Below are 21,577 nucleotides of genomic sequence, written 5' to 3'. Positions count from 1 at the left end.
CCTCTCCCCTCTCCAATCGGTTCAAAACTCTGCTACCTGTCTCGTCTTCCGCCAGGGTCGCTTTACTCATACTACCCCTCTCCTCAAGTCGCTTCACTGGCTCCCTGTCCGTTTTCGTATCCTGTTCAAGCTTCTTCTGCTGGCCTATAGGTGTACTCATCTGCTGCTCCCCAGTATCTCTCCACACTCGTCCTTCCCTACACCCCTTCCGTGCACTCCGCTCCATGGATAAATCCTTCTTATCTGTTCCCTTCTCCACTACTGCCAACTCTTCGCGCCTTCTGTCTCGCTGCACCCTACGCCTGGAATAAACTTCCTGAGCCCCTACGTCTTGCCCCATCCTTGGCCACCTTTAAATCTAGACTGAAAGCCCACCTCTTTAACATTGCTTTTGACTCGTAACCACTTGTAGCCACTCGCCTCCACCTACCCTCCTCTCCTCCTTCCTGTACACATTAATTGATTTGATTTGCTTACTTTATTTTGTGTCTATTAGATTGTAAGCTCTTTGAGCAGGGACTGTCTTTCTTCTATGTTTGTGCAGCGCTGCGTACGCCTTGTAGCGCTATAGAAATGCTAAATAGTAGTAGTAGTAATATCATTGCTCCTAGGACACAGAAGCATGCTAAAATTCAAAAGAATAATTTTATGCAGAACTGAATGTTCAAAAACAACTATGCTGGAGATTAGAAAAATAGTACAGCAGAGAATAGGGCTGCGTGGAGAAAGGCAGTCAAGTCCTACAAATATCTGATTAGATTAAAGAGAAAAACTTTCTACTCAAATTTAGTGGGTAACGAAACTCACCCAGAAGAAGTTATTTCATATAGAGGGGCATTTTCGAAAGAAACGTCCAAGTTGGGATTTGGACATCTTTGTAAAACATCCAAATCCAGGGGCGGGGAAAACCGTATTTTCAAAAAAAGATGGACGTCCATCTTTCGTTTTGAAAATACCAAGGACTTTCGGCAATTTTCAAAACCAAAGACGTCCATGTCTAAAACATCCAAATGCAAGCCATTTGGACGTGGGAGGAGCCAACATTTATAGTGCACTGGTCCCCCCTGACATGCCAGGACACCAACCGAGCACCCTAAGGGGCACTGCCATGGACTTAATAAATTGCTCCCAGGTACATAGCTCTCTTACCGTGTGTGCTGAGCCCCCCCCCAAACCCCCACAAAACCCACTACCCCCAACTGTACACCAATACCATAGCCCTTACGGATGAAGGGGGGCACCTAGATGTGGGAACAGTCGGTTTGTGGTGGGTTTGGAGGGCTCGCTGTTTCCTCCACAAACGTAAAAGGTAAGGGGGGATGGGCCTGTGTCCGCCTGCCTGAAGTGCAGTGCACCCACTAAAACTGCTCCAGGGACCTGCATGTGCTGTCATGGACCTGAGTATGACATCTGAGACTGGCATAGAGGCTGGCACGAAATATTTTTAAAGATGTTTTTTGAGGATGGGAGGGGGTTAGTAACCACTGGGGGAGTAACGGGAGGTCATCCCCGATTCCCTCCAGTGGTCATGTGGTCATTTCAGGCACCTTTTTGTGCCTTATGCATAAAAAAAAAACATGTCTGGGTGAAAACTTCCAAGTTTTACTTTAGGACGTCCCTGCTTTTTTCAATTATGGCTCAAAGATGTCCAAGTGTTAGGCACGCCCAAGTCCCACCTTCAGCACGCCTCCAACACGCTCCCTTGGGTTTTGAAAATACCAATTTGGACATGTCTGGGAGACGGACGTCCATGTTCCGATTTATGTTGGAAGATGGACGCCCATCTCTTTCGAAAATGAGCCTGATAGTGAACTATTACTTAAAACCAGAAAATTCACAGACAGATTCATGTTTGATTCTTCGGTGCACTTGTTGGCAAACTATTTCCAGGGTAAAATTAGTAAGTTGTGATAGAAATAGCTCTGCTCAAGACATCAGCAGGGTTTTTAGATACTGGTGTATCTCTACTGGTCCCATTCCTATGGATAGGTGATTTTAAGCCTATATGTGCAGATGATCTGCATCCTTTATTCAATTGTTACCCTTTCATCCCACTGTTGTTTGGACATCTATCCCTCTCTTTTAATGAAGATAGCTCCAGAATGTTTTCTGGCATATTTGTTAAGAGGGATTAATCATCAATTGTCTCTTGGCAGGTTTCCAATGAAAAGTGGAAACATAGAACTCTGATTGACAAGAACAGTAATCTAAGTTCTGCAGATGTTACCAACTATCATCCGGTGGCATCAATTCCTTTGTTTGTCAGGCTAATGGAGGGCTTGGTGACAAATCAATTGGTTGAGTTTTTGGACATTTTGATTTACTCCACGATTCACAGTCTAGCTTTCATAAATACTTCAGCACAGAGACAGTATTGCTAGCAGAGGGCAGAATGTTGCTAGGTAAAGGTCATAAGGCCGTTGTCTTACAGTTTGAGTTATCAAGCGCCTTTGATTTGGTAGAGCATCAACTACTGCTGAGCATTCTGGGTAGTTTCGGCATTGGAGGTAATGTACTATCCTGGTTTAGGGGTTTTCTCACCTCGAGAACTTAGCCTTGAATTCAAAGGGTCTCAATCTGAATCGTAGTGTGCCAACTGTGGGGTCCCACAGGGTTCCCCTCTATCGTAAACTCTGTTCAATGTATTGATGTCTTTTTTTGAGTCGGATATTAACCTCTGCTGGTTTTAAGATTTTTAGCTATGCGGACGATATTACAATTCTGCTGCCTGCTGCTCAGACAGTTGAAGATGCCGTGGTTAGGATTAGAGAGTGTATTTCCCTTCTCGAAATACGGAGTAATAATTATTCTCCGAGGACAAGCAGGCTGCTTGTTCTCATGACTGGGGTGACGTCCACAGCAGCCCCCACCAACCGGAACAAAACTTCGCAGGCGGTCCCGCATGCAGGGCACGCCCACCACGCATGTGCGGACCGTCTTCCTGCCCGTGCGCGACTGTTCCCGCTCAGTTTTTTTTCGATTCCGCGCTTGAGAGAGACGTGTTATCGTCTCTCTCTCTCTCTCTCTCTGTCAGCCCCGGGAACCGGATTGCGGCCTAGCCGCGAGTTTTTTTTCTCTTTTTGTGCGCGTTCACGCTCTTTTCCTTTCCTTTGAAAAAAAAAAGTAGTTTGTCCCCTCGCCGTCTTTAGCCGCGGGGGCGCCTCATTGCGGCCTTGTGGCCGCGCAGTCGTTTCTTTTTTCGGGTGTGCTTTTCACTGCCACCATCGACGACTGACTTCGCCGACGCGATTTTTCCGTTGATGTCCTTGAAGGTCCCGAGCGGATTCAAGAAGTGTGGTCGGTGTGGCCGGCAGATCTCGCAAACCGATACCCACGCTTGGTGCCTCCAGTGCCTCGGGCCAGAGCATAATACCAAGACGTGCACCTTGTGTCTCGGCTTGCGGAAGCGGACACAGGTGGCGAGGCAAGTTCTTCGGGACTGTCTTTTTGGAACTTGCGCCGGCCCTGCGACGTCGACGGCATCGGTGTCGACGGACGGATCTTCGGTACCGATGTCGACGAAATTGGCACCGACGATGGCATCGACCCCAGGAGTACAGGTACCGTTGGCCTGCCGGCGACGGCGGGAGTGAGCGGCCGCGCGGGCAATCGGCCCCGGCCACTCCCTCTACCCAGGGCCATCGGGACCAATCCCTGTCAGACCTGATCCCTGGAGGCCGGGGGGGCTCTACCTCCTCTTCATCTCTGCCGCCGAGCGCAGATGACGGGCACCGGACGAAAACCAAAAAGCACCGTGATCGGTCAGCCACGGCGCACGGGACTACCAGCTCCGGCGCCTCCAGAGATGGTCCGACGCCGAGGAAGCGGCAGTGCCGAGAGGAGCACTCCCCCTCGGTCGAAGAGGTGTCGCTGCATCAGTCCATGGGTGCTTCGGTACCGTCTCCTGGACCCGAGCAGCTTCCGGCACCGACACCCACACCGGCCCCCCTGCCTTTCCCGACAGCGGGCCTTGACGAGTGCCTCCAAGCCATCCTTCCAGGGATTCTAGAAGGACTGATGCGCCAGGCTCTACCGGCACCGGGGGTGCTTGCGCCCCCGGCGCTGTTGATGGAGGCGCCGTTGTGCTCTAGCCCGATGCCGCGGCCCCCGACGCCGCTTGCGGCACCAGTGTCGACCGCCACGCAGGTGGAATCCCCGTTGACATCGATGGAGGTAGCTTCATCCCCGCCGGCGCGGGAGTCCACCGCTCGACGCCATCACCGAGGACGGGGTTCCTCGCAGTCGAGACGGGCCCGGTTTAGGTCTGAGCTGCAAGAGCTCATGTCCGACGCAGAGGAAGAGGCCTCTTGGGGGGAGGAGGAGGACCCCAGATATTTCTCCTCAGAGGAGTCTGTGGGCCTTCCCTCCGACCCCACTCCGTCACCAGAGAGAAAGCTCTCACCCCCTGAGAGCCTCTCCTTTGCCTCCTTCGTCAGGGATATGTCCATCTGCATTCCCTTTCCCGTGGTCTCTGTGGATGAGCCGAGGGCTGAGATGCTCAAGGTCCTCGACTATCCATCACCACCTAGAGAGTCTTCCACGGTACCGTTGCACAATGTCCTCAAAGAGACACTGCTTCGGAACTGGCTGAAGCCGTTATCTAACCCCACCATCCCCAAGAAAGCAGAGTCCTAATACAGGATCCACTCTGACCCAGAGTTGATGCGGCCCCAATTGCCTCATGACTCGGCGGTTGTGGACTCTGCTCTCAAGAGAGCACGGAGTTCGAGGGATACCGCCTCGGCGCCCCCTGGGCGGGAGTCTCGCACTCTGGACTCGTTTGGGAGGAAGGCCTACCAATTGTCCATGCTCGTGACCCGCATTGTCGTACCAGCTCTACACGAGCATCCACATGCGGAACAATGTGAAGCAACTGGCGGACCTGGTTGACAAGCTCCCCCCGGAGCAGTCCAGGCCTTTTCAGGAGGTGGTCAGGCAGCTGAAGGCGTGCAGAAAGTTCCTGTCCAGGGGTATCTATGACAGCTGTGATGTGGCATCCAGAGCTGCGGCCCAAGGTATAGTGATGCGCAGACTCTCATGGCTGCGTGCCTCTGACCTGGACAACCGCACCCAGCAGCGACTGGCGGATGCCCCTTGCCAGGGGGATAACATCTTTGGCGAGAAGGTCGAGCAGTTGGTGGACCAACTACACCAGCAGGAAACCGCTCTTGACAAGCTCTCCCACCGGGCGCCTTCAGCACCCACCTCTACAGGTAGATGTTTTTCCCGGGCTCGGTAGGCTGCACCCTACGCCTACAGCAAGCGTAGGTACACCCAGCCGGCCCGAAGGCCTCGTCAGGCACAGGGACAGTCCCAGCTCGCTCGTTCCCGTCAACAGCGTGCACCTAAGCAGCCCCCTGCGCCTCCACAGCAAAAGCCGGGGACGGGCTTTTGACTGGATCCATGGGAACATAGCCACCATCAAAGTGTCCGTACCGGACGACCTACCGGTCGGAGGGAGGTTGAAAGTTTTTCACCAAAGGTGGCCTCTGATAACCTCCGACCAGTGGGTTCTCCAAATAGTGCGGTGCGGATACACCCTGAATTTGGCCTCCACTCCACAAAATTGCCCACCGGGAGCCCAGTCCTTCAGCTCCCATCACAGACAGGTACTTGCAGAGGAACTCTCCGCCCTTCTCAGCGCCAATGCGGTCGAGCCCGTGCCACCCGGGCAGGAAGGGCAGGGATTCTATTCCAGGTACTTCCTTGTGGAAAAGAAAACAGGGGGGATGCGCCCCATCCTAGACCTGAGAGGCCTGAACAAATACCTGGTCAAAGAGAAGTTCAGGATGCTTTCCTTGGGCACTCTTCTACCAATGATCCAGAAAGACGATTGGCTATGCTCCCTGGATTTAAAGGATGCTTACATCCACATCCCAATACTGCCAGCTCACAGACAGTATCTCAGATTCCGTCTGGGGACACTGCATTTTCAGTATTGTGTGCTGCCCTTTGGGCTCGCCTCTGCACCACGGGTGTTCACGAAGTGTCTCGTGGTGGTTGCGGCGTATCTACGCAAGCTGGGAGTGCATGTGTTCCCGTATCTCGACAATTGGCTGGTCAAGAACACCTCGGAGGCAGGAGCTCTCCGGTCCATGCAGTGCACTATTCACCGCCTGGAGCTGCTGGGGTTCGTGATAAATTACCCAAAGTCCCATCTCCAGCCAGTCAAATCTCTGGAATTCATAGGAGCTCTGCTGAATTCACAGACGGCTCAGGCCTTTCTTCCCGAAGCAAGGGCGCAGAATCTCCTGTCCCTCGCTTCCCAGACCAGAGCGTCTCAGCAGGTCACAGCTCGACAGATGTTGAGACTCCTGGGTCATATGGCCTCCACGGTTCATGTGACTCCCATGGCTCGCCTTCACATGAGACCGGCTCAATGGACCCTAGCTTCCCAGTGGTGTCAAGCTACCGGGAATCTAGAAGATGTCATCCGCCTGTCCATCAGCTGCCGCAATTCACTGCACTGGTGGACCATTCGGTCCAATTTAACTCTGGAACGTCCATTCCAAATTCCGCAGCCCACGAATGTGCTGACGACGGATGCATCTCGTCTGGGGTGGGGAGCTCATGTCGATGGGCTCCACACCCAGGGACTGTGGTCCCTCCAGGAACAAGATCTTAAGATCAACCTCCTGGAGCTCCGAGCGGTCTGGAATGCGCTGAAGGCCTTCAGAGATCGGCTGTCCTACCAAATCATCCAAATTCGGACAGACAATCAGGTTGCAATGTATTACATCAACAAGCAGGGGGGCACCGGATCTCGCCCCCTGTGTCAGGAAGCCGTCGGGATGTGGCGTTGGGCCTGCCAGTTCGGCATGCTTCTCCAAGCCACATACCTGGCAGGCGTAAACAACATTCTCCGAGGACAAGCAGGCTGCTTGTTCTCACGACTGGGGTGACGTCCGCGGCAGCCCCCACCAACCGGAAATAAGCTTCGCGGGACGGTCAGCACGCAGGGCACGCCCACCGCGCATGCGCGGCCGTCTTCCCGCCCGTGCGCGACCGCTCCCGCCAGTTACTTTTTTTCCGCGACTGAGAGAGTTGTGTTTTCCCCTCTCTCTCGTTTCAGCCGCCGGATTTTTTCGACCGCGTTTACGCGGATCGTCGCTTTTGGCCTGTTCGGCCTCTTCTTTTTCTTCTTTCTCTTTTAAAAAAAAAAAAAAAAAAAAAGAAGAATTTTGCGCGTGTGGAGCACGCGCTCCTTCTTTTCCCTCGCTTTCTAGCGGGGACGCCTCGTTGCGGCCTAGTGGCCGCTCGGTCGGTTACAATTTTCGTGGTGTGATTTTAGCCACCATTGCCGACTTTGACTTCGCCGACGCGATTTTTCCGTCGATGTCCTCGAAGGTCCCGAGTGGATTTAAAAAGTGTGGTCGCTGCGGCCGGCCGATCTCGCAGACCGACACCCACGCTTGGTGCCTCCAGTGCCTCGGGCCGGAACACAATCTCAAGTCGTGCGTTTTGTGTCTCGGTCTCCGGAAACGGACTCAGGTTGCGAGGCAAGTTCTGCGGGACCGTCTTTTTGGAACTTGCGCCGGCCCCTCGACGTCGACCTCGACGGCATCGGTATCGAAGGCCGGTTCTTCGGTACCGGTATCGATGCCCGAGACATCGGCACCGATGGCAGCGACCCCAGGAGAACAGGTCCCGTCGGCCCGCCGGTCCGCCGGCGAGAGTGGGGTAGAGAGACCGCGTGGGCAGTCGGCCCCGGTCACTCCCTCAACTCGTGAGCCACGGGACCGAACCCTGTCGGACCCGGTACCCCGAGACCGAGGGGGATCGACCTCCTCCTCCTCCATGCCCTCCGGCACCGGTGACGTGCACCGGAAAAAAGACAAGAAGCGCCGTCACCGGGAGCCCTCGGTGCACCCTGAAGAGGAGTCGACGCCGAAGCGTCATCGCAGAGAGGAGAGATCTCCGTCGGTGGTGGAGGGTACCGACGCGTCGGGGTTCCGGCACCTCGGTGCCATCTCCTGGCCCCCAGCAGCTTCCGGCACCGACACCCTTACCGGCCCCACCGCCTTTCCCGGCAGCGGGCCTGGACGAGTGCCTCAGAGCCATCCTTCCGGGGATCCTGGAAGGGCTGATGCGCCAGGCTGTGCCGGCGCCGGGGGTGCTTGCGCCCTCGGCGCCGATGACTGTGGCGCCGGCGAGCTCTAGCCCGGCGCCGGGGCAGTCGACACCGCCGCCGCTTGCGGTGCCGGTCTCGACAGCCACGCAGGTGGAGTCCCCGTCGACGTCGATGGAGGGAGCTCCGTCCCCGCCGGCGCGGGAGTCCACCGCTCGACGACACCGAGACCTTGGTGCCTCGACGTCGAGCCGGGCCCGGTACCGGACTCAGCTACATGAGCTAATGTCCGATACCGAGGACGAGGACTCGTGGGGGGAAGAGGAGGACCCGAGATATTTCTCCTCCGAGGAGTCTACAGGCCTTCCCTCGGACCCCACGCCGTCACCGGAGAGGAAGCTCTCACCTCCTGAGAGTCTCTCCTTTGCCTCCTTTGTGCGGGATATGTCTATAAGCATTCCCTTTCCCGTGGTCTCTGTGGAAGAGCCGAGGGCCGAGATGCTCGAGGTCCTCGACTATCCATCACCACCTAGAGAGTCCTCCACGGTACCGCTGCACAATGTCCTGAAGGAGACGCTGCTCCGGAACTGGGTGCGACCACTAACTAATCCCACCATTCCCAAGAAAGCAGAGTCCCAGTACAGGATCCACTCTGACCCAGAGCTCATGCGGCCCCAGTTGCCCCATGACTCAGCGGTCGTGGATTCTGCTCTCAAGAGGGCACGGAGTTCGAGGGATACCGCCTCGGCGCCCCCGGGGCGGGAGTCTCGCACTCTGGACTCATTTGGGAGGAAGGCCTACCAATCCTCCATGCTCGTGACCCGCATCCAATCTTACCTGCTCTATATGAGCATCCACATGCGGACCAATGTGCAACAGCTGGCGGACCTGGTCGATAAGCTCCCGCCGGAGCAGTCCAGGCCTTATCAGGAGGTGGTCAGGCAGCTGAAGGCGTGCAGAAAGTTCCTGTCCAGGGGGATTTTTGACACCTGTGACGTGGCATCTCGTGCTGCGGCCCAAGGTATAGTGATGCGCAGGCTCTCATGGCTGCGTGCCTCTGACCTGGACAACCGCACCCAGCAGAGACTGGCTGACGTCCCTTGCCGGGGGGATAACATTTTCGGTGAGAAGGTCGAGCAGATGGTGGACCAACTGCATCAGCGGGAAACCGCTCTCGACAAGCTCTCCCACCGGGCGCCTTCAGCACCCGCCCCCACGGGTGGGCGTTTTTCCCGGGCACGGCAGGCTGCACCCTATTCTTTTGCAAAGCGTAGGTACAACCAGCCGGCCCGAAGGCCTCGTCAGGCACAGGGACAGCCCCAGCGCGCTCGTTCTCGTCAACAGCGTGCGCCTAAGCAGCCCCCTGCGCCTCCACAGCAAAAGCCGGGGACGGGCTTTTGACTGGATCCACGGGAACATAGCCGCCCTACAAGTGTCCGTACCGGACGATCTGCCGGTCGGAGGGAGGTTAAAAATTTTTCACCAAAGGTGGCCTCTCATAACCTCCGACCAGTGGGTTCTCCAAATAGTGCGGTGCGGATACGCCCTGAATTTGGCATCCCTGCCTCCAAATTGTCCTCCGGGAGCTCAGTCTTTCAGCTCCCTTCACAAGCAGGTACTTGCAGAGGAACTCTCCGCCCTTCTCAGCGCCAATGCGGTCGAGCCCGTACCACCCGGGCAGGAAGGGCAGGGATTCTATTCCAGGTACTTCCTTGTGGAAAAGAAAACAGGGGGGATGCGTCCCATCCTAGACCTGAGAGGCCTGAACAAATTCCTGGTCAAAGAAAAGTTCAGGATGCTTTCCTTGGGCACCCTTCTGCCAATGATTCAGAAAAACGATTGGCTATGTTCCCTGGATTTAAAGGACGCATACACTCACATCCCGATACTGCCAGCTCACAGGCAGTATCTCAGATTCCGACTGGGCGCACGGCACTTTCAGTATTGTGTGCTGCCCTTTGGGCTCGCCTCTGCCCCACGAGTGTTTACCAAGTGCCTCGTGGTGGTAGCGGCCTATCTACGCAAGCTGGGAGTGCACGTGTTCCCATATCTCGACGATTGGCTGGTCAAGAACACCTCGGAGGCAGGAGCCCTCCGGTCCATGCAGTGCACTATCCAACTTCTGGAGCTGCTGGGGTTTGTGATAAATTACCCAAAGTCCCATCTCCAGCCAACTCAGTCTCTGGAATTCATAGGAGCGCTGCTGAATTCCCAGACAGCTCAGGCCTACCTTCCCGAAGCGAGGGCCACCAATCTCTTGACCCTGGCTTCGCAGACCAGAGCGTCTCAGCAGATCACAGCTCGGCAGATGTTGAGACTTCTGGGTCATATGGCCTCCACAGTTCATGTGACTCCCATGGCTCGTCTTCACATGAGATCTGCTCAATGGACCCTAGCTTCCCAGTGGTTCCAGGCCACCGGGAATCTAGAAGATGTCATCCGCCTCTCCACCAGTTGCCGCACTTCACTGCTCTGGTGGACCATCCGGACCAATTTGATCCTGGGACGCCCATTCCAAATTCCGCAGCCCACGAAAGTGCTGACGACGGATGCATCTCGCCTGGGGTGGGGAGCCCATGTCGATGGGCTCCACACTCAGGGTCTGTGGTCCCTCCAGGAAAAGGATCTGCAGATCAACCTCCTGGAGCTCCGAGCGATCTGGAACGCACTGAAGGCTTTCAGAGATCGGCTGTCCTGTCAAATTATCCAAATTCGGACAGACAATCAGGTTGCAATGTATTACGTCAACAAGCAGGGGGGCACCGGATCTCGCCCCCTGTGCCAGGAGGCCGTCGGGATGTGGCGTTGGGCGTGTCGGTTCGGCATGCTCCTCCAAGCCACGTACCTGGCAGGTGTAAACAACAGTCTGGCCGACAGACTGAGCAGAGTCATGCAACCGCACGAGTGGTCGCTCCATGCCAGAGTGGTACGCAAGATCTTCCGAGCGTGGGGCACCCCCTCGGTGGACCTTTTCGCCTCTCAGACCAACCACAAGCTGCCTCTGTTCTGTTCCAGACTTCAGGCACACGGCAGGCTAGCGTCGGATGCCTTTCTCCTCCATTGGGGGACCGGCCTCCTGTATGCTTATCCTCCCATACCTTTGGTGGGGAAGACCTTACTGAAGCTCAAGCAAGACCGCGGCACCATGATTCTGATCGCGCCCTTTTGGCCCCGTCAGATCTGGTTCCCTCTTCTTCTGGAGTTGTCCTCCGAAGAACCGTGGAGATTGGAGTGTTTTCCGACTCTCATTTCGCAGAACGACGGAGCGTTGCTGCACCCCAACCTTCAGTCTCTGGCTCTCACGGCCTGGATGTTGAGGGCGTAGACTTCACTGCGTTGGGTCTGTCTGAGGGTGTCTCCCGGGTCTTGCTTGCCTCTAGGAAGGATTCCACTAAAAAGAGTTACTTTTTCAAGTGGAGGAGGTTTGTCGTGTGGTGTGAGAGCATGGCCCTAGAACCTCGTTCTTGCCCTGCACAGAACCTGCTTGAATACCTTCTGCACTTATCAGAGTCTGGCCTCAAGACCAACTCAGTAAGGAATCACCTTAGTGCGATTAGTGCTTACCATTATCGTGTGGAAGGAAAAGCCATCTCTGGAGAGCCTTTAGTCGTTCGATTCATGAGAGGCTTGCTTTTGTCAAAGCCCCCTATCAAGCCTCCTGTTGTGTCATGGGATCTCAACGTCGTCCTCACCCAGCTGATGAAACCTCTTTTTGAGCCACTGAATACCTGCCATCTGAAGTACTTGACCTGGAAGGTCATTTTCTTGGTGGCAGTTACTTCAGCTCGTAGGGTCAGTGAGCTTCAAGCCCTAGTAGCTCATGCTCCATATACCAAATTTCATCACAACAGAGTAGTGCTCCGCACCCACCCAAAGTTCCTGCCGAAGGTGGTGTCGGAGTTCCATCTTAACCAGTCAATTTTCTTGCCAACATTCTTCCCCAGGCCGCATACCCGCCCTGCTGAACGTCAGTTGCACACATTGGACTGCAAGAGAGCATTGGCCTTCTACTTGGAGCGGACACAGCCCAACAGACAGTCCGCCCAATTGTTTGTTTCTTTCGACCCTAACAGGCTAGGGGTCGCTGTCGGGAAACGCACCATCTCTAATTGGCTAGCAGATTGCATTTCCTTCACTTACGCCCAGGCTGGGCTGACTCTTGAGGGTCATGTCACGGCTCATAGTGTCAGAGCCATGGCAGCGTCAGTGGCCCACTTGAAGTCAGCCACTATTGAAGAGATCTGCAAGGCTGCGACGTGGTCATCTGTCCACACATTCACATCTCATTACTGCCTCCAGCAGGATACCCGACGCGACAGTCGGTTCGGGCAGTCGGTGCTGCAGAATCTGTTTGGGGTGTAAATCCAACTCCACCCTCCAGGACCCGAATTTATTCTGGTCAGGCTGCACTCTCAGTTAGTTGTTCTTCGTAGGTCAATTTCTGTTATACCCTCGCCGTTGCGAGGTTTAATTGACCTGGGTTCTTGTTTTGAGTGAGCCTGAGAGCTAGGGATACCCCAGTCGTGAGAACAAGCAGCCTGCTTGTCCTCGGAGAAAGGGTATGATACATACCTGTAGCAGTTGTTCTCCGAGGACAGCAGGCTGATTGTTCTCACCTTCCCTCCCTCCTCCCCTTTGGAGTTGTGTGTTTCATACTTTTTGCTAGTCATTCAACTGGCGGGAGCGGTCGCGCACGGGCGGGAAGACGGCCGCGCATGCGCGGTGGGCGTGCCCTGCGTGCTGACCGTCCCGCGAAGCTTATTTCCGGTTGGTGGGGGCTGCCGCGGACGTCACCCCAGTCGTGAGAACAATCAGCCTGCTGTCCTCGGAGAACAACTGCTACAGGTATGTATCATACCCTGTCTGGCCAACAGACTGAGCAGAGTCATGCAACCGCACGAGTGGTCTCTCCATTCCAGAGTGGTACGCAAGATCTTCCGAGAGTGGGGCACTCCCTCGGTGGACCTTTTCGCCTCTCAGACCAACCACAAGCTGCCTCTGTTCTGTTCCAGACTACAGGCACAAGGCAGACTAGCGTCGGATGCCTTTCTCCTCCATTGGGGGACCGGCCTCCTGTATGCTTATCCTCCCATACCTTTGGTGGGGAAGACCTTACTGAAGCTCAAGCAAGACCACGGCACCATGATTCTGATAGCGCCTTTTTGGCCCCGTCAGATCTGGTTCCCTCTACTTCTGGAGTTGTCCTCCGAAGAACCGTGGAGATTGGAATGTTTTCCGACTCTCATTTCGCAGAACGATGGAGCGCTTCTGCACCCCAACCTTCAGTCTCTGGCTCTCACGGCCTGGATGTTGAGGGTGTAGACTTTGCTTCGTTGGGTCTGTCTGAGGGTGTCTCCCGCGTCTTGCTTGCCTCTAGAAAGGATTCCACTAAAAAGAGTTACTTTTTCAAGTGGAGGAGGTTTGTCGTTTGGTGTGAGAGCAAGGCCCTAGAACCTCGTTCTTGTCCTGCACAGAACCTGCTTGAATACCTTCTGCACTTATCGGAGTCTGGTCTTAAGACCAACTCAGTAAGGAATCACCTTAGTGCAATTAGTGCTTACCATTATCGTGTAGAGGGTAAAGCCATCTCTGGAGAGCCTTTAGTCGTTCGATTCATGAGAGGCTTGCTTTTGTCAAGGCCCCCTGTCAAGCCTCCTGCAGTGTCATGGGATCTCAACGTCGTCCTCACCCAGCTGATGAAACCTCCTTTTGAGCCACTGAATTCTTGCCATCTGAAGTACTTGACCTGGAAGGTCATTTTCCTGGTGGCAGTTACTTCAGCTCGTAGAGTCAGTGAGCTGCAGGCCCTGGTAGCTCATGCTCCTTATACTAAATTTCATCATAACAGAGTAGTACTCCGCACTCACCCTAAGTTCCTGCCAAAGGTGGTGTCGGAGTTCCATCTTAACCAGTCAATTGTCTTGCCAACATTCTTTCCCAGACCACATACCCGCCCTGCTGAACGTCAGTTGCACACATTGGACTGCAAGCAAGCGTTGGCCTTCTATCTGGAGTGGACACAGCCCCACAGACAGTCCGCCCAATTGTTTGTTTCTTTCGACTCCAATAGGAAAGGGGTCGCTGTCGGGAAACGCACCATCTCCAATTGGCTAGCAGATTGCATTTCCTTCACTTACGCCCAGGCTGGGCTGGCTCTTGAGGGTCATGTCACGGCTCATAGTGTTAGAGCCATGGCAGCATCAGTGGCCCACTTGAAGTCAGCCACTATTGAAGAGATTTGCAAGGCTGCGACGTGGTCATCTTTCCACACATTCACATCACATTACTGCCTCCAGCAGGATACCCGACACGACAGTCGGTTCGGGCAGTCGGTGCTGCAGAATCTGTTTGGGGTTTGAATCCAACTCCACCCTCCAGGACCCGATTTGTTCTGTGCAGGCTGCACTCTCAGTTAGTTGTTCTTCGTATGTCAATTTCTGTTATGCCCTCGCCGTTGCGAGGTTCAATTGACCTGGGTTCTTGTTTTGAGTGAGCCTGAGAGCTAGGGATACCCCAGTCGTGAGAACAAGCAGCCTGCTTGTCCTCTGAGAAAGCGAATGATACATACCTGTAGCAGGTGTTCTCCGAGGACAGCAGGCTGATTGTTCTCACCTACCCTCTCTCCTCCCCTTTGGAGTTGCGTTTTTTCCTCATTCCTTTGCTTGTCATTCAACTGAGCGGGAACGGTCGTGCACGGGCGGGAAGACGGCCGCGCATGCGCGGTGGGCGTGCCCTGCGTGTGGGACCGCCCGCGAAGTTTTGTTCCGGTTGGTGGGGGCTACCGTGGACGTCACCCCAGTCGTGAGAACAATCAGCCTGCTGTCCTCGGAGAACACCTGCTACAGGTATGTATCATTCGCTCTCTTTGAAACTTAATAAGGATTAAAAACAAGTTTCCTTTTTTAGGCCAACTAAATGATATTTGGAATGATAACATCCTGAAGCTGAATGGTCAGCATTTCTTTTTTTGAGGAAAATATTAAGGTTTTAGGGGTCCTCTTCTCTGCGTCTCTAATATTAGAATCATATGTAAATTCATTTATTAGGAAATCTTTTTTTTTTCGTTGAGAATTGTGAGAAAAATTCGTAATTTATTTGAGGGCCAGCCATACATTTTGACTGGTTGTTCAATGTCGACTACTTGCAGTAGTTTTTATGCAGGTTGTCAAAAGAATCTTTTGAAGAAAATTCAGACCATTCAAAACACAGCAGCACGCTTAATTTTTTCAGCTCACAAATGCGATAGAGTTTCCCCTTTATTGCGTGATCTCCAATTTGTCTGTCTAATGGATCTAAGACAGGCTTTTTGGCCAGCTTTCTGTATCAAGCACCAGCCATTTGGAATTTGATTCCATTATATCTGAGAAAAATCCAAAATAATTTTGTTTTTCGGAAATTACTAAAAGCCTTTCTTTTAAAGAAATTTTTGTCCCAAGGTTGAGCTAGGTAATCTCTATGTTGTAGCATCGTTATTGTAGTGTTCATATTCTATTATGCTTTGTTCGCTTGCAGGGTCTGCCTGTTTATTTTTCTCTGTGATCAGCACTGAACTCTTCGGGCTGTTGCAGAATACAAGAAACAATGTAATGTAAAATGCAATTTGTGAAACCACTACCTGATCGGACATGTGTAGACCTCAACTTTTGTATCTCCATTCATCCCAGAAACGGCATGACAAGGGTCACGGCTTTCCCAGCCACCAGCCACAGCCCCTCACCTGCAGTCTCAGTGCTACCCTGACAACATTTCCTTACCCTACCCCCTTTCTCCCAGCTCCTCCCTTACCCAATCCATCCAATGTGGACTATCTAATAGAAATTGCCTGAGTAGTGCTGCCTGGTAGTAGTCGTAGTAGTAAAAATGTGGGTGACTTGATTCTTAGGGCCTCTGAAGAGTCCTCAAGCTAACCCTGGAGCATTTCCCTCCCCAATTGAGAGACCAACTTGTTCAAGGAGGATTTTGATTGGTATTCCAGAGAGAGAAAGCATTAGAGCTGTACCAAATAACGTATTTTACTATTCAACTGAATACAAATAATGGGCATTGAGCTTTAATGTAACAAATAATAAAAGAAACAATGATTTATTCAGTAGGATTTAGCACAGTAGAGCCCCGGATTATTCATATTTGAATTTAAATCACTATTGAAACGAATACGAATAATGTATTTAGGGCCGATTCGAATACAAATATTCAGTACAGCCCTACTTGAGGTAGCCAATTCACTTTCACTGCAGGCATGTTCCTAATCCAGTTTAGCAGTATCTCCCATTTATGTCCCTCCTTCTTAAATTCCTTTAGCAGGGAAACAAAATGCAGTTGGAACAGCTCCTCCACCCAAGCAGAGATCTTAAACCCCCAAGTACTTGTTTTACCTGTTGTTCCATTGTAATGAGCAGTTCACCTGCTCCCCCAAATCCCGACACCCTTCTCCATCCATGGGCATAATTTCAAATTTGTCCATGTTGGCCTTATACCCTGACAATGTATAAGACTTCAGATCTTCAAGGAAGACTGGGAGAGAGCTTTCCAAATCCCTCATGTACAACAAAGCCTTATCTGCATATAATGGCATTTTTGCTCTTTTCTCACCACCCCTTTAATTCAGTCATCCTTCCAAATGAGCTCAGCTAGCCCCACAATCACCAGAGCCAACATTAGAGCACCTCTGCATTGTCCTCGTGGATAACTGAGATGGCTCATATATACATACGTTCCTACCAGTAGCAATGACAATTGGTATAGGGCCATTATCCACTTACTAAACTGCTCCCCTAACCCAAACTCCCATAAGATGCAATCCATGACACTGTTGAATGCTTGCTCCACATCCAGATTAACTAGTGCTATCTCTTACCCCAACCCACCCTGCTTCTTAATGATTCCCATTGTCCTCAAATCCACACCTGATGTAAATTTTTGACCCTCGCAGTCGCTCCTCTAAGTTTTCTTTTCACTACTGTTCTCATTTTATCATAGTCTCCTTTTAAACGCTAACGTATTTGATTTCCTGTGTATACTTACTTCAAAGCTTATATCAAATCCAATCATATTATGATCACTGTTATCAAGCGGCCCCAGCACCATTACCTCCTGCACCAGATCATGTGCTCCACTAAGGACTAGGTCTAGAATTTTTCCTTCTCTTGTCAGCTCCTGTACCAGCTGCTCCATAAAACTGTCCTTGATTTCATCAAGGAATTTTACCTCCCTAGCGTGCCCCGATGTTACATTTACCCAGTCAATATTGGGGTAATTGAAATCACCCATTATTATTGTGTTGCCCAGTTTGTTTGCGTTCCTAATTTCCTTTAACATTTCTGCATCCGTCTGTTCATCCTGGCCAGGTGGACGGTAGTACACTCCTATCACTATCCTTTTCCCCTTTACACATGGAATTTCAATCCACAGTGATTCCAAGAAGTGTTTTGTTTCCTGCAGAATTTTCAATCTATTTGATTCAAGGCTCTCGTTAATATACAATGCTACCCCTCCACCAATTCGATCCACCCTATCACTACAACATAATTTGTACCCCGGTATGACAGTGTCCCACTGGTTATCCTCCTTCCGCCAGGTCTCAGAGATGCCTATTATATCTAATTTTTCATTTAGTGCAATATATTCTAAATGTGGAATACAAATGTAACAAATAAATAAAATAAAACTCTCCCATTTTATTTCTTAGGCTCCTGGCATTCGCATATAGACATTTCAAAGTATGTTTGTTGTTCCTATTTACATGATGCTTAGTACTTGACAGTATTAATTTGCAATCTTTTGTCTGATTTGTATTTTTATTTAAGGACACCTGATTACTACTGTCTGTTTTGCAACTTCACTATCAAGATACCCTAGCTTCCCTGTTTTGGTGATATCTTTGAAAGATACCTTATCGCGAACCATGCGCTTTTGAGTGACTGTCGGCCTTCCCCCAGTTTCTAGTTTAAAAGCTGCTCTATCTCCTTTTTAAATGCCGATGCCATCAGCCTGGTCCCACCCTGGTTAAGGTGGAGCCCATCCTTTCGGAATAAGCTCCCCCTTCGCCAGAATGTTTCCCAGTTCCTAACAAATCTAAAACCCTCCTCCCTGCACCATCGTCTCATCCACGCATTGAGACTCCGGAGCTCTGCCTGTCTCTTGGGCCCTGCGCATGGAACGGGTAGCATTTCAGAAAATGCTACCCTAGAGGATCTGGATTTGAGCTTTCTACCTAAGAGCCTAAATTTGGCTTCCAGAACCTGTCTCCCACATTTTCCTATGTCATTGGTACCCACATGTACCAAGACAGCTGGCTCCTCCCCAGCACTATCTAGGTGACGCATGAGGTCCACAAGCCACCCAGCTATCTATATGCCTAATGATCGAATCACCAACTACAACAGCTGTCCTAACCTTTCCCTCCCAGTCAGCACTTGGAGACATATCCTCGGTGCGAGAGGATAGTACATCCCCTGATGGGCAGGTCCTGGCTACAGGAGTACTTCCTACTTCACCAGGGTGATGCTCTCTTTCTAGTAGACCTCCCTCCTCCAAGGTAGCACAGGGGCTACCAGACTAGAGGTGGGACTTTTCTACAACATCCCTGTAGGTCTCCTCTATGTACCTCTCTGTCTCCCTCAGCTCCACCAAGTCTGCTCCTCTAGCCTCAAGAGAACGGACATGTTCTCTGAGAGCTAGGAGCTCTTTGCATCGGGCACACACATATGACATCTCACCAATTGGGAGATAATCATATATGTGACACTCAATGCAAAAGACTGGAAATACACCCCTTTCGCTGCTGGACTGCTGACTCCATCTTAGTGTTTTTGAGTCTTTCAATAATTTAAAACTTGCTACAGTATTAAGGATATTAGCCTAATATAAAAGTGTCTTTTAGTTTATATAGTATATTGTATGATTTATTTAGTGTTTCCTTCTTAGATGGTAATGACATGTAATTAAAACTCTGTAGGAGCACTCCTTGCTTGTTACCCTAATTACAATAACTGACTATAAATGAAGAGTTGTCCTAGGGGTGGGTGGGAAGACTAAACTAGATCCTGCAGTGCCTGTTAGATTCTGTTAATGCTGTGGTACAAAGTTTTTTAAACTAAGTGGAAAAGACTATGGAGATTAGTTGATAAAATTTGCTTTTTATATTTTTATTTTGCCTAACACTAACCTACAATTCCTCCTTTAAACCCCAGTCTTTAAGTTCCCAAAGCACAAAGCAAAATAGTGTTCACTTACCAGAGAAATGTCCTCTTCTCTCGGTACTTCTCAGAAAGAAAGTTCAGTGGGACCTTTCCTCTTTATATAGTTTTGAATCTAAGGGGCTTTTTTTAAACAGGCTCTTTGAAGCTGACTCAGCAACCAATGCAAGTATTCTACTTCTCCACACCTTAATTAACACTTAATTGAGGTCGCTGGATGAGCTACCTCTCCAGCAGCCAAGGAACAGAAAATAACTGCCTTTTAGAACAAGAGTTTCTGGCTGTTTAGTTTCTACCTCTAGAAAAGGTTTCAGTTTAAAACTATTGGAAAAATGCCTATTTCTAGAGAAAATTTCAGTTTAAAACTATGGGAAAAGGGTTTGTACTCTTTGGCAACTAGTTAATGATGCTTGCTTTTCTCTTTCTCTCTCTTTTTATTCCCCCCTTAATACTAAACTAGGTCCTGGTTGCTTTTCTCTCTCTCTCTCTCTCTCTCTCTTTATTCCCCCTTAATACTAAACTAGATCCTGCAGTGCCTGCTAGATTCTATCTGTTAATGCTGTGGTTTTTAAAACTAAGTGGAAAAGACTATGGAGATTAGTTGATAAAATTTGCTTTTTATATTTTTATTTTGCCTAACACTAATCTACAATTCCTCCTTTAAACCCCAAATTTTGTTCCCAAAGTGCAAAGCAAAATGGCGTTCACTTACCGGAGAAATGTCCTCTTCTTGCGGAACTTCTTCCTGTTACTCCTTGGGCCACTTAGTGCCACACATTTTGCTCTTCTCCGACTTGTTCTCACCTGGTAAAAGTCAGTGATTGGATGCTAAGTGCCACCTCTTGTCCTCTGAGTTATCATCTTAGTACTGCACAGGATCTAACAGCTTTGGGGAAGCCATGTTCTACTTACATCAGGGTGAACAGTAGTTTAAAAAGACAGCGGGCTGACAAGAGCTCCTAACTTTCAAAAGTGGTCTGTGCTCCATTTGTGGCAGCCGTTGGAAGCAAAGAATGGCATTTAAAGGGGCTAGTTCAGTGGCTGTTGGAATGCTCTCATTACTGCATGTGAACTAACCTCTTGAAATGGATGCAGAGCAACCCTTCCACAGCAGTATTTTAGAAGTGTGTCAGCTTGCTCGATGCTTTTGATCTCTAGACCCCAGATCTCTTGTTAATCTTTCTCTTTCCCTTGTGTGCTTACAGGTGGAAATGGCTACATTAACGACTATCCCTTGGGCCGCTTCTTGCGTGATGCCAAGCTGTATGAGATCGGTGCAGGAACTAGTGAAGTGCGGAGAGTTGTCATTGGTCGATCCTTTAATGCGCTCTATAAATAATGTGCATCATGGAAGAGAAGCTCCCTTAGCACTTGAGTTCTTTGAATGTGAACGTATGATCTAACAGAACCAGCAAACCTCACCACCACCACCACCTCTCTCTTTCTTTTTTTTCTATTTTGAATAGAAGATACTTTTTTTTTCTTTTTCTTTTTTTTTAACCATCCTCCTGTCGATGGGGTGGTAGGCAAAAGAATACATTGACTCATCAAGAAGGTGCTTGTCGTTTGATCAGCACTGTTACAAACTACTTTCAGCTCACTAAAATTCAACAAATTGAGTGTTTAGCACTTTTCATTAAAGATTAACATAGACTACGATAATTTGGAATCTAAAGATTATATTTTGGTATTAGGTATGTGGTATGTATTATATATATTTTTTTCTGTTGTATTCTATGTTGTCTTATGTAATTTTAGTTAGTCTGTAAATGCAACCTAGCTCCCTATTTTGGGTGTGGGTGGAATGCAAATGCTAAATTAAATTAATTGGAACAATGTAGTCTAAGAGATTGCAGTTCAAATATGTGTCTAAGAAGTTCCTCAACTGTAAGAATGTTACAGGCAGAGATTGGATTAGCTCAATGATTAGGTGGACTAAGCAGTCACCTAGGATGGCAGCTTCTGAGGGGAGGAGGAGCTGCAGTTGAAGCAACACACTATATACCCTGACACCTACATAAACTTGCAGAACCACCAGTGCATACGTTTATATTTTTGTGTCTTTACAGGATTATTTTAGGAGTGATGGTATGGAGCAATGCCTCATGTATGGAGAAGCCTACAGGCCTAAAAGTTAATTGAGAAGACACAGTGGTGAAGGTCACCTAGGGCACCTAACATGCTTGCACCAGCTCTGGGCAGAAAAAAAGTATTCTGGTCAATATTCAAAGCAATTTAAGTGGACAGGAGGCTTGAATCACTTGTGGCCACCTAACTGCTGCTATCCAACAGCAAGTAACCAGGTTGAGTC

The 21,577-nt window shown here is 50.6% G+C and overlaps 1 protein-coding gene across 1 annotated transcript in view; it reads left to right on the top strand.

The window, feature by feature from the left end:
- Positions 1-21,106, top strand: part of IVD (isovaleryl-CoA dehydrogenase) — a 98,841-nt gene extending 77,735 nt beyond the window's left edge. The window contains exon 12 of the mRNA XM_030215155.1: positions 20,472-21,106. Coding sequence (XP_030071015.1) covers positions 20,472-20,605 — 134 coding nt within the window. The 3' untranslated portion in view covers positions 20,606-21,106. The remainder of the gene's footprint in view (positions 1-20,471) is intronic.
- Positions 21,107-21,577: the final 471 nt, after the last annotated feature.

This window comes from Microcaecilia unicolor, chromosome 9, assembly GCF_901765095.1.
Source record: "Microcaecilia unicolor chromosome 9, aMicUni1.1, whole genome shotgun sequence".
NCBI lineage: Eukaryota > Metazoa > Chordata > Amphibia > Gymnophiona > Siphonopidae > Microcaecilia > Microcaecilia unicolor.
This window is presented reverse-complemented; position numbering and strand designations above follow the sequence as displayed.